The sequence below is a fragment of the Triturus cristatus genome, chromosome 10 (genome assembly GCF_964204655.1).
Source record: "Triturus cristatus chromosome 10, aTriCri1.1, whole genome shotgun sequence".
NCBI lineage: Eukaryota > Metazoa > Chordata > Amphibia > Caudata > Salamandridae > Triturus > Triturus cristatus.
In genome coordinates this window covers 647,469,378-647,483,265 of record NC_140593.1, presented here as the reverse complement: position 1 = coordinate 647,483,265, position 13,888 = coordinate 647,469,378, and the positions used below count along the sequence as shown (strand labels likewise).

General features: G+C 43.4%; 1 protein-coding gene across 2 annotated transcripts in view; it reads left to right on the top strand.

Moving 5' to 3' along the window:
* The window catches only part of LOC146789845 (syntaxin-binding protein 4-like), a 1,170,683-nt gene that overhangs the window by 520,116 nt on the left and 636,679 nt on the right, over nucleotides 1-13,888 (top strand). For both annotated transcript variants that reach the window (XM_085632209.1, XM_085632208.1), the window contains exon 10: nucleotides 3,366-3,516. In XM_085632209.1, coding sequence (XP_085488335.1) covers nucleotides 3,366-3,516 — 151 coding nt within the window. The remainder of the gene's footprint in view (nucleotides 1-3,365; nucleotides 3,517-13,888) is intronic.

Sequence of the window (13,888 nt, the reverse complement as noted above, 5' to 3'; positions counted from 1 at the left end):
GTGACGCTTTTCGTCGCCAGTGGGGTTGCAGTCTTCTATACGTGAGGAACTTCTGTCACAGCAGCAGGGGACGGTCCTCCACCCGAACCTGTCCAACCTCCACCTCCTTGCGTAGAGATTGAGCGGCGGCATTTGACTTCATTTGACCTGCCTCCCGAAGTCTGTGATGTTATCTTGGCAGCCAGGCGTCCCTCCACTAAGACAGTACACGCCTGCAGATGGAACAAATTTGTGGCATGGTGCACAGCGAAGCCTGTGGATCCCCTTTCCACCCCTCTTTTTGAGGTTCTCGTGTTCCTCCTTTCTTTGGCCCAGCAGGGATCTGCTCTGGGCACTCTAAAGGGCTACCTCTCGGCAATTTCAACCTTCCTTAGGCTTCCTGATCAGCCCAGCCATCTCTTTTCAAGTCCCCTATTGTGAATCGTTTCCTTAAGGGCATTACTCATCTTTTCCTCCTGGTCCCTTCGTAATGCCGCAAGGGACTTGAACTTGGTTCTTACATATCTTATGTGCACTCCCTTTAAGCCGCTACATAACTGTCCTCTCAGGCTTCTATCTTTGAAAACTGCCTTTCTGGTGGCCATCACCTCTGCGCGCAGGGTGAGTGAGCTACAAGCTCTTTCTTCAAAGCCTACCTTTCAGGCTGTTCATCCGGACAAGATCGTCCTCAGAACTAGACCTTCCTTTCTTCCCAAGGTGGTTACTTCTTTCCACATTGGTCAAACCATCACTTTGCCCACCTTCTTTCTGCCTCTGCAGCCTTCAAAAGAGGAAGAGAGGCTCCACCAACTGGATCAAAAACGTGCGCTTTCCTTCTACTTGGATCGCACCAAATAATTCCGGGTGGACGAACAGCTCTTTGTTGGTTATGTGGGTGCCAAGAAAGGTCGGGCCGTGCACAAATGGACCATCTCCAGGTGGGTCATTCTGTGCATCAAAGCTTGCTATTCTTTGGCAAAGAAGGAGCCTCCAGTGGGACTGCGCGCCCATTCCACCAGAGCGACGGAAGCTACCACTGCTTTGGTATGGGAAGTCCCCCTTACTGACATCTGTCAGGCAGCTACGTGGGCATCGCTGCACATGTTCACCAAACACTACTACCTAGACAGCTAAGTCTGGAGAGACAGCTTCTTTGGCCGTTCTGTTCTCTAGGACTTTCTGGTGTGAGTTTAGTTCGCAGTCCCACCTCCGGGGTTGGTATTGCTTTGGTATCTATTCTAAGGTAAGGAATCTATAACTAACTGTTTCTTTCAGATGAACAAGTTACTTACCTTCGGTAACGATATATCTGTAAGAAACACAGGTTAGTTATAGATTCCTTACCGCCCCACTTATCCTCCCCATTCTGCGAACTAACTTCTAGGGTTAAGGACTTCCTTTCAGGGCCCTAGTTTTGTGCACCACTGGTCAGTGTCTTGCATGGCTCTGCGTTTCTGGCGTGGAAAGTCGTGTACAGAACTGACGTCAGTGCACGAGGGCGGCGTCTATGTGGCTACCGCGACATCATTCCGGCAACCACGACGCCAACCACGAACGCGGAGTTGACCTACGCCACCTTCTGATGCGCAGGGTTACTGCTGACGAAAAACTTTCCGGATCCAGTCTGACGCCTGGGGGTAATTCTAGGGTAAGAAATCTGCAACTAACCTATGTTTCATACAGAGATATTGTTACCGAAGGTAAGTAACTTGTTCTACTAATCCAAGCATAGCCATTGGGCCTCCTAGTTTGGCAATTAAAAACAGTCCTTAACTGGGTGAAGTAGGCCCCTTACTGCCTTGTGTCACGGTGTCATGCACCTGCTTCACTATTCATAGCTACACACCTGACTCCAGGAAGGGGACAGAGTTAACAGGATTGCAAGCTGGACGCTGAGAGTTCCTTTAGACCCGGAAAAGTACCCGCGGTTGGAAAGGTTTCCCTGGTAATTATTAAGGGGATTTGCAATGGGAGGTTGGTTGTCCCTGGTAATTTCCCATTTTCCCTTGACATTTTACCCAATCTCCAGGTGAAATGTACCAGATCTGCGGTAAATTCACGGACCATGTAATTCTAATGGTGCTTGGAAAAGGATTTAGCAATTCTATTGGAATTAATGAAAAGTTCATGAATGAGATAGGGTCTGAAAAATTCCTAAAAGGTTCCCGGAACCAATTCATTGTCTCTATGTGACGGATACTCTTGACTCTGACGAAGCATATGCTCTAGACATGTTTTGTTCGTGTTTATTTAACATCCTTCTCAACGCATTTCTAGTGAATGTTGGCACAAAGCATTCTTTCTGAATTTAAAGAGTATACCTTTTTGATGATAACTCCATGAGTGAACAGATATAGTTACCATATGATCATAATTCGTTTCCAGATTGTTGGGCACCAGATGCTACTCAGTTGAAGCTAAAACAGCTCATATCTGTCACACAAAATGTCCTTCATTTGGACCCTAAAAATATTCTCAATTTTTAATTAAAAATTACCATTGCCTGAAAGTGAAAAGATCTCTAATTTGTCAGGAAAGACACTTTGTTTCATCTGAAAATGCGTTCAATTTAGAATGTTATTACAGAATTAACTGAGACCATGAATCTGTCAGCTTTTTCCCATACAAGCTGCATGATGCCATATCGTGAATCTAGTTTACACATAAAAATGTTCTTCAATAGAACTACATATGCTTGTTGTCTGTAAATCGTTTCTTGTGCAGCAGAATCTTAAAAACATTCCTCTAGTCTTGTGTGCTAAATATGCCCCTAATTTTACTAACAATCCTCATTGCCTGAGATATCATACTGTAAGTAGAGACATCTCTCTAAACCATTTGGCCTCAGAAGAAACCAAACTTTTTCTGTATCCAGCTCCTGAAAGTGAATCATGCTATATTATTAAAGGGCAACCACATTTTTTACAGAAATTATTAGTAAAGAAAGAAAACACTCAATAAAACGGCAAAAAAACAGCAAGTCTCTATATTCTAAGATAGCAATTAGGAAAATATGTAATTTTAAAATACTCTTTTTATTCAGCTCTTTTCTACTGGCCCCTTACGACTTGACCGCCATAGCATTTTATACTGCTCCCGCTCGAACAAAAAAACATGCAGTCAGGCAACTAAAATTGCTTATTTGTCATTACAATAAATATGTAAAATATCAAATTACCCTCCCTGTTACCAGAGCCTTGAGCCCTTCTTGAAGAAGCCTTATGAGCATCCCTTTTTGACTAGCCCTTAAAACTGATCACTTAAAAATGATTCCTTAAACTGCCATTTTGAGACTGGTCTTTTCGTCCCATAACTGTGCCCTCTATTTAATGATTTCTGCAAGTCTTTATAAGCCAGTAATTTTTTTTGGTGTCTGACTTTCGTAGGCACGACAACAGCACAGAAGTGTCCTTTATCCCAGGTCGAGGGCAGCTCCAAAGCACCCCCACCCACAACAACCTGCACTCAACGTCGCAAAGGCCTTCTGGAAATGGGCTTGGCCCCTGCAGACTGAAGGTCCATGTGCGGTCTCCTGAGGTAAGTAGTGCTGGCGGTCATCTCACCAAAATGGAAATTCTTCATGTAGTGTGATTTCAGTGTTTACAGTGGTATTCATGTACTATTAAAATGCAGTATACATTTAGTATGCATGAAGACTATGTAGTATGCCCACAAGCCAAAATATGCAAATGAGGGAATACTAGTTCTGCTCAACTACCCCTCAAATACATGATGAACACTTCAATTGATTGCTAAAAGAGGACTAGTAGTATTCCAGGAGAATAGTATTTGAGGCTTAGTAATATTCTGCTAGAGTTCAGTCGCATCACTATGGTGCAATTTCAAAAGCAAAATGAAGGCTAGTCTCATTGATCGTGACCACTAATTAAATACCAGTGGTATTCTTTGTGAGCAATATCTGAAGTCTAAAGGCAAGGATAGTGAACAGTTAAGTGGGATTAGCAGAATTCAAAGTGAATGTTAAATGAACACTAGTCCCATTCATTCTGATTAATTTATAGTAATTGTATTTATTTGCTTGCTTGCACAAGGCTTCTTTAAATGATGGTTTTTGGATTAAATTTTATTTGTAAATTATCTTGGGAGTCAATAATTATAATCTGCCAGTTGCAAACTCATTAGTCATACATTCAGTATGCATTTTATGATTGTGGTATGTGGAATGTACGTTTGTTTTTCGATTACCCAAAAGGAACAATTGTGCAAAAATCAATTAGTTGTCAGATAGAAAAGTAATTGTTCTAATTCCTCCTGTGTTGATTGTCCACCAGACTCTACTAATGTTCTAACTTAGAAAAACAATACACAAAACACATTTGTACAAGCCAAATATGGCACTGACTTCGAAAATGTTTTAAAAAAAATACAGTTGGACACAAAAGTGTGTGATATGACATTTTAATTATATACTTAGAAGCTTGCTAATTGGTATCACATAGAATGTGACAATAGTAAACCACATTATTAGTAAAAATGTCTCCATCGCATTTGAATGGAGTAATATTCAAATTATCAGAACAGATTTTAGAAAACGGGACAGATATTAGCAGTATATATCCATCTGCTGCATATGAACCAGTAGCTATATTGCTATGTAAATCAAAGCTTATATAGTTTGAATTTTTGAATTTTTTTGTCTTGCATAAGTTCATTGGTTGTTAAAGATCTGTTGGTCACTATTTGGGACTTTGAAGGGTGCTCCTTGCAAGGAACCCAAACAAATTCTCTAAAATAAAATCTAAAAGTGTGTATATTATATTAACAGGTGGGAACAGTCAATTCTAGTGATTTCTGTCATGTGCACATCCTTCAGTCAGCATTATCCCAGTTCCATTTATCACCTGTACCCCATGGACCCAACATACTACAGGAACAGTAAACCTTTGAGTTTCCCCTAATGCCTCCTCAGTGGTGGGGGTTCTTGTGGAGTACACATAGGACTTTGCTTTTGGCAATCTATGCTTTTACCACTTTCAATGAATGAAAAAGAAGAAATACAATAAGATTATCTAACTACATATAAAATACATCCAAACATACCACTGCAAGCAGAAACTCTCTCTTCGTCCAGACCTCTATTCTTTGAATGCTTTCTTTCACCTGTTCCTTTGCTGTTTGCCAATTCCTGATCGTTAAATACCATTGGTATGACTCGATTTAGTACAAATGCTCCAGGATCACTTGAAGATGGTGCTCTTGCAATTAACTTTAATGTTGGCCAGCATCTATAAAGATATTGTTGAATAAAGAGGATTGTTTTGCGTCCTTAATGAGTTGTATCAGTCGGCCTTGCCTGTACTCTGAGGAGATTGTTTCTTCCTGCATTGAAAGAATGGATATTCGGGATACAAATACATTAAATTGATCTTATTAACAGTAGTAACACAAGTCTTCTCAGTAGGATGCAACAACTCTTGTCTAACACACTAAGTGAAGTTTCCATAAACTGTCACTTTGGACAGTCTTACTCAGTTGATGATTTACCTTTGTTACCTCTGGAATGATATGCTCTATAGTGCAATGGTCCAGAGAGACAGATATATCTGTGTATGTATATATATATATATATATATATATATATATATATATATATATATATATATATATATATATATATATATATATAGATATTCCCAAAGGATGTCCTGCATTATATATATATTACCTACTGGCTGTCGCCAGTAGGTAGTTATAGTTAGGTCCTATTTTCCATAGGAAATCTGCAACATTCTATTCCCAATAACTTTGGCGCCGGTTGACGAATCTTCGCGAAATTTTCAAAACATTTGACCAGCTCCGGTCCGCTCCTATCCTGAAAGTCTCGGGGTGATTCGTCAAGTGGGGACCGAGAAAAGAGGAGGGTCCCAGAGCGTGTTTTCCCCATGCAAAATCCATAGGAAACTTTAGTCGCAGCTACAGCCCGAACTGCTGAACGGAATTAAACCAAATTTGGCAAAAAGGTAGCCCTTGGTTCAGAGTTGTGACTTTTGGTTAAATGGTGTAAATCTGTTCAGTAGTTCCTGAGAAAATCAAAAGTAAAATCATATATATATCTATGGACGTTCAGGGTCCACGCACCCTCCCGATCACGAGCTGTATGCTAATTGGCTGTCAACACTCCAAACCAGGAAGTGTTGGCAGCCATCTTGTGCCTTAGTAGGACCAGGGCACAAGAAAGTACCGAAAAAAACGCACAAAACGCTGGGTGCGCGGATCCTGCCGATAAACAAAACAAAACGAAGCACAGGCTCCCGCGCTTCGTTGCTAATTAGCCCCCGGGGGAGCCAAGTCCCGGGGGCAATATGTTTTATGTAATGGGGGGCCCAGAGGGGCCCCCCAGCCCCGGGAACCACCACCCCCTGGGGCTCTACTTAATTTTGATTGCGGGGGCACACTGCTTTCCCGCAGCCCCAGGGAACGCCACCCCCGGGGCTTCTTACTTTAATGTGGGGGCCCTCTAAGGCCCCCCAAACCCCGGGGACCGCCACCCCCCCAGGGCTCTACTTAATTTGATTGCGGGGGGGGGCACAATGCCCCTCCCGCAGCCCCGGGGACCACCACCCCCCGGGCTTTTTATTTAAGTAAAAAATAACCTGTGTGGGGGGCTCAAGCCCCCCCACACGCCCTGGGGACAGCCACCTGCCCGGGGCTCTAAATATTTAAATTGGGGGGTCTGTGATGGACCCCCAGCCCCAGGCAACCACCCCCCGGGGCTTTGTATATTGTGGGAGGTGGCCGCGAGGCCCCCCTCCTGGAGCCTTGTCATGGCCCTGGGGACCGCCAACCCCCAGGGTCGGCTCCTGCAGTGTCCCGGGGTGCCCACCCCCGGGACACTGTAGTTTGCTATGGCAGGGCAGGAGCCTCGCGGCTCCCACCCTACAATAGCAAATTTGGTTTGAATTTTGAAAGAGAGAGCAGGAAAACCTGCTCTCTCTTTCAAAATTCAAACCAAATTGCTTTTCCACACGGGGAGCTGCATCTTAGCAACTCCCCATGTGGAAAAGCAATGCCGGCTCCCGAAGGACGCGGGGAGCCGGCGGGACCGTGGGGGGATTGGGGCTACAAGTGACCAGGGAGTTGGGGAATTAATTCCACTTCAATCCTGAGGGTCTCTGGGGGCCAACTAGCCCACCAGGTACCTCCAGTAAGTGCCACGGAGCTGCGTTGCAGAGTGTTGTAAAAAGGGGCATGGCCTCTGAACACCTCGCTGCAACGCAGCTCTCTGGCACATACTGGAGGTACCTGGTGGGCTAGTTGGCCCCCAGGGACCCTCAGGATTGAGGAGGAATTAATTCCCAAACTTAAACCGCACCACAGGGTGTGTTTGCAGACATGTCACTTCAGGCCACGCCCCCTTCCTTCACCGCTGTGCAAACACGCCCGTGGCGCGTTTTAAGTTGGGGGATTAACTCTCTTTTAATACTGAGGCTCCCTGAGGGCCAACTAGCCCAACAGGTATCTCCAGTATGCGCCAGGGAGCTGCGTTGCAGACAGGTGTTCAGAGGCCACGCCCCTTTATACACCTCTCTGGAACGCAGCTCTGTGGCACTTACTGGAGGTACCTAGTGGGCTAGTTTGACGCTCGGGACCCTTAGGATTCAAGGGGACTTAATCTCTCAACTTAGAACGGCCACAGGGCGCGTTTACACAGTGGTGAAGGGAGGGGACGAGGCATGAGGTGACGTGTGCAAACACGCCCTGTGGCATGTTTTAAGTTGGGGAAATAATTCCCCTTCAATCCTAAGCGACCCTGGGGGCCAACTAGCCCACCAGGTGCTTCCAGTAAGCGCCACTGCGCTGCGTTGCAGCGAGGTGGTGCAGGCTGTGCCCCTTTTTACACCTCTCTGCAATGGTGCTTACTGGACGTACCTAGTGGGCTAATTTACCCCTAGGGACCCTCAGGATTCAAGGGGAGTTAATCTCCCAACTTAAAACGGCCACAGAGCGTGTTTACACAGTGGGGAAGGGAGGGAACGGGGCCTGAGGTGACGTGTGCAAACACGCCCTATGGCGCGTTTTAAGTTGGGAAAATAATTCCCCTTCAATCCTGAGGGCCCATGGGGGCCAACTAGTCCACCAGGTGCTTCCAGTAAGCGCCACTGTGCTGCGTTGCAGAGAGGTGGTCCAGGCCGTGCCCATTTTCTCTGCAACACAGTTCTGTGGTGCTAACTAGAGATACCTGATGGACTAGTTGTACCCAAAGGACACTCAGGATTCAAGGGTACTTTATCCCCCAAATTAAAACGGCCACAGGGCGTGTTTGCACACATCAGCTCAGCCCCCCCTCCCTTCACCAGTGTGCAAACGCGCCCTGTGGCACATTTTAAGAGGTAGTTTTAATCCCCCTGCCCTATTATATACTAGGGGCTTTCAGAGGAGGTCATGCTAATAACGGGGGTACCCCAACGCATAGTGTTCCCTAGTGTATGTAGGTGTTTTAACTGTATTCTAAGTGTCTTTTAGCATAGCACTGGCTGTAGGACTGGTTAGTCCAAGTCAATTACCACCAGTACCCATCTGAAAAAGTTGAGGGTACAGGATGATTTTGCAACAAAGACTCTTTCTGCTCCTCTGTTTGTTCTTTCTGCACGTCTTCCTGCACTTTTCTTCGTCTTTGAGGACTTCTGTTGCTTCTTTCTGCATTTCCTTTGCTTCTTTCTGTATGTTTTTTCTTCTTTCTTCATATGTCCTACCTCTGTAGGCATAGTTAGAAATTAGTATATAAGAAACCTTTGAAATTCACTTAAAAAACCATAGGTTTCAGGCACGTTATAGTTAGGAATTAGCATTTAAAAAACATTAGAAATTCACTGAAAAAAACATAGGTTTCAGGGGTGTTATAGTTAGCTGGACATTTCACTCGTACAAAACCATTGACATTCCACTGTTATACTTAGTTCAGCTAACTATAACTCGCGCCCCCGCAATGCACTGCTGCTGATGACGTCACATATTACATCACTCATGACATGGTCAGTGACATTACTCATGACATCACTCATGACATCTCAAATGACATCACTGATGACATCATCCTTGTGATAGTGGCAGACCTCCTCTCACACTAATATAACCTTTGATACACACATTCAAAAATAGAAACTAAAATTTTCAAAAACATGGACATACCAATACCAGTTACAACAACCTATTCAGTAATTCCAAGATCTACATACACATCCACTCATTCACCAACAGTCCTATATAGTCACTCATACATTTAATCACTCTTCATATGTACTCATACACCTATACATCCTGTTATACACCGCCACTCATTCATAGAGTCACTCACACACATAGTCACTCATGCTAATAAAGAATCAAACATCCATTTACGTGCATATACAGTTATACACACACCACTACACTTACTTCTAGAGAAACGTACACATACTTACTCTCTTAAAAAATCACTTATAGAAACACATAATTATTTATACAGGAACTCTTCCAATCTCTCACTCTCACATATACTCACTTATATACACCAATACTCACATATACTAGTTTAAAACATATGTAGTTACTCATAAAGACACTATTGAAACAGTCATTCACTCACTAACACACCCATACACACACTCATCCTCCCATACAGTCCTGCACACATGCTGTCTTCAACACATACAAACAGTGAGTCACTCATTCATGCATCTATGCGCTAAGTAATATCCCTCACCGAACCATACAGACACTTAGACACTCATACTGATACTCAAAAAACCAACTAATAACCCATATAGACACTCATGTAGCTACTCACCAACCCATGCAGCTACTTGTACACAAAGTGAGAGACTGATACAGATATTTACATATTTAAACATTACTCGCTAACCCATGTATTCACTAAGATACACTTAATCAGTCAGTTATACAAACAATTTAACAACAAAAAAATCCATTTAGACACTTATTTACCTATATATTCTTCCATCGACCTTGAGATATACATATATAAAAAAATATTTGATTTTCAGAAAGATACACATTCACTGGTTGATGTCATCAGTGATGTCATTTGAGATGTCATCAGTGATGTCATGAGTGATGTCACTGACCATGTCATGAGTTATGTAATATGTGACGTCATCAGCAGTGCATTGCGGGCGCATGAGTTGTAGTTAGCTGAACTAACTATAACGGTGGAATTTCAATGGTTTTGTACGAGTGAAATGTCCAGCTAACTATAACACCTGTGAAACCTATGTTTTTTTCTGTTAATTTCTAATGTTTTTTAAATGCTAATTCCTAACTATAACGTGCCTGAAACCTATGGGTTTTAAGTGAATATATATATATAAAGAGAGAGATTGAGATAACGAGAGGGAGAGAGAGAGTGAGAAAGGTATATATATATATAGAGAGAGAGAGAGAGATAGAGGCAACGAGAGATATTATATATATAGAGAGAGAGAGATAACGAGAGAGATATATAGACATACCGAGAGACAGATATATATAGAGATAGCGAGAGAGAGAGATATAGAGATAGCAAGAGAGCGCAAGAGAGAGCGCGATAGAGAGATAGACAGATAAAGAGAGCGAGAGGTAGAGAGCTAGAGAGAGAGAGAGTGAGAGACAGAGAGAGAGAAATGGTTTTTGCTAAACAGTTTTTCGTGGAGTGGTGTCCTTAAGCTTCAGGGCAACTCGTATACATATCTTCGCACGGCAGCCCGGCCATGAATGATTGCATGGCCATTAGAAAATAAATATGGGTCTGTAAGGTTGGAATTGGTCCAGAACCTGTCTACAGCACGAGAGATTCAACATTGGAAACCGGCCCGACCTGTTGGGGCCCAACTGGAGGGCTTGGATATAAACATTAAATTTACACTTTTTAAGCATTGAGTTAGCAGTTAAACGGACCCCATTGATGGGGAGACTTGGCGCAGCACAAGAACTACGACTCCCACCATGTAGTAAGAATTTACTAACCTGTGAGTGCGGGGTCCACTGAAGGGCTAATTAATTGAAAGGCATGTAAAAGGAGTGAATGCGTGCTGCGCAGAATCCGTGACTGGCAGTTTGTGTTTCCCTATGAAGAAGAAGCAGGAGCTTTGAAACACGTCAGGGATGTAATTTTATAGAAAGGCAAGATCCGGTTTCAGCAATAAATGGTTTTTGCTAAACTGTTTCTCGTGGAGTTGCGTCCTTAAGCTTCAGGGCAACACGTATACATATCTTCACAAGGCAGTCCTGCCGTGAAGGATTGCACCACCATTAGAAAATAAATATGGGTCTGCAAGGTTGGAATTGGTCCAAAACCTGTCTGCAGCACGAGAGATTCAACATTGGAAACCGGCCCGACCTTTTGAGGCCCACTGGAGGGCTTGGATATAAACATTAAATTAACACTTTTGAAGTGTTGAGCTAGCAGTTAAACGGACCCCATTGATGGGGTAGACTTGGCGCAGCACAAGAACTACGACTCCCACCATGCAGTAAGAATTTACTCACCTGTGAGTGCGGGGCCCACTGAAGGGCTAATTAATTGAAAGGCATGTAAAAGGAGTGAATGCGTGCTGCGCAGAATCCGTGACTGGCAGTTTGTGTTTCCCTATGAAGAAGAAGCAGGAGCTTTGAAACGTGTCAAAGATGTAATTTTATTGAAAGGCAAGAGCCGGTTTCAGCAATAAATGTTTTTTGCTAAACTGTTTCTCGTTGAGTGGTGTCCTTAAGCTTCAGGGCAACTCGTATACATATCTTCGCACAGCAGCCCGGCCGTGAAGGATTCCACTGCCATTTGAAAATAAATATGGGTCTGCACGGTTGGAATTGGTCCAAAACCTGTCTGCAGCACGAGAGATTCAAGATTGGAAACAGGCTGACCTTGAGGCCCACTGGAGGGATTGGCTATAAACATTAAATTAACACTTTTGAAGTATTGAGCTAGCAGTTAAATGGACCCCATTGATGGGGGAGACTTGGCGCAGCACAAGAACTACGGCTCCCACCATGCAGTAAGAATTTTCTCACCTGCGAGTGCGAGGCCCACTGAAGGGCGTCCTTAAGCTTCGGGGCAACTCGTGTATATATATATATATATATTACCTACTGGCGGTCGCCAGTAGGTAGTTATAGTTAGGACCACGTTTCCATAGGAAATCCGCAACATTCTATTTTGAATAACTTTTGCGCCGGTCGACGAATCCTCGTGAATTTTTCAAAATAGGTGGGGCGCTACGCTCCGCTCCTACCCTGAAAGTCTCGGGGGGATTTGTCAAGCGGGGGCTGAGATAAAAGGGGGGTCCCAAAACGCGTTTTTCCCATGCATTTTTCCATAGGACCTTTAGACACAGCTACAGCCCGAACGGCTGAACAGAATTACTTGAAATTTGGCAGAGAGGTAGTCCTCAGGTCAAGGAAGTGCCTTTTGTAGGTTTGGTGTAAATCTGTTCAGTAGATTCTGACAAAATAGCCTTTAAATCAATATATATATCTGAGCCAGCTTACGGTGCGCTTACGGTGCGCTTACCGTACGCGTACGGTGGCGTGCGCGAGCGCGATTCTGATTGGCTCTTAGATCTTAGTAAACATTCGAATCGGCCGAAACCAGGAAGCGGCGGCCGCCATTTTCTCTCTCGCACTCAGAGTGGGGCAGCATAAATGAAGCCCAAAAATGTGTAAAGGGGCAGTATATTGAGATAATAATCACCCAGCAGTGATATACGGGCCCCCAAACAACCCCCAAAGCCCAAAAAAAAAATTTTTTTTTTTTTCGAAAAATCGCCGATTACGCTTACCGTACGCGTACGGTAAAAAATTAAAAAAAAAAAAAAATTATCCACACTTTCCACACCCCATGTGCAAATGGTGCCCTAAGGGCTCCATTTGTGCATGGCATATCAAATAAATGAAAATAATAAACAAAACATTTCACAACGATGGGCATAATATGTCCCCCATGTGCGCACGGTGCGCGAAGCGCATCGTGCGTACATGGCCCATCCCGCATAATGTGGGCACGCGGTGCGCGCAGCGCACCGCGTGACCACCGTAATCCTCTGCTGATGACATATGTGTCTTTATGAAAAAAAATATTTGTAATATATGTATAGCTTAAATTTAATGGAAGAAGACATGGGCAAATAAGTGTCTAAATACAGTATTAGCATCAGCAGAGGATTACGGTCGCGTGAGTTATAGTTGCCTACAGTAACTATAACGGGGGAATTTCATTGGTTTTTTATCAATAAAATGTACAGCTAACTATAACATGTGTGAAACCTATGGTTTTTTCAGTGAATATATATATATAAGTGAACAAGGCGGTTCGCCGTCGAAACGCGTCTTGCTGTTGTTGGATTAAACTTCTTTTTGCCATTATTTCACGGAGTCTGTGCCTGTCTGCTCTTCGTTAGCCAGGATTGGAATTCCATATATATATATATATGTATATATATATATATTGAGTGAGTGAGTTTGTCTGGACAAATGCCTACAAATCCCCTGGTTAAAATACATGGTATCTACATTTAAGGACCTATTCCAGGTGAACATTTTGGAAAACCCGAATTATGCGACTGAATTCCCTAAATCAGAATTTAAACATATTTTTCTGAGGGAAAAAGCCCAACGTCGTCATCTCAAGAATATGCAGCTAGCAACCGTGGCTTTTTATTACTCACAGGAGCACACTGTAGGGTTTCAACAATACCTATCAAAGGTTATTAGAATTTCACATCGGTTCGTATTGACCCGATTGAGATTAGGTATTGTTCATCACTTGGTGGCTTTTCCATGTATAAAAAAACATCCCACTATTTTTTGTCCATGTGATGGAGTCACTAAACAGAGTGTCACACATTTTCTCCTTACATGTCATCTATACACGCATTTGCGCACTGTCTATCTCAAACCACTTTTTAAAAAATACGGGTCT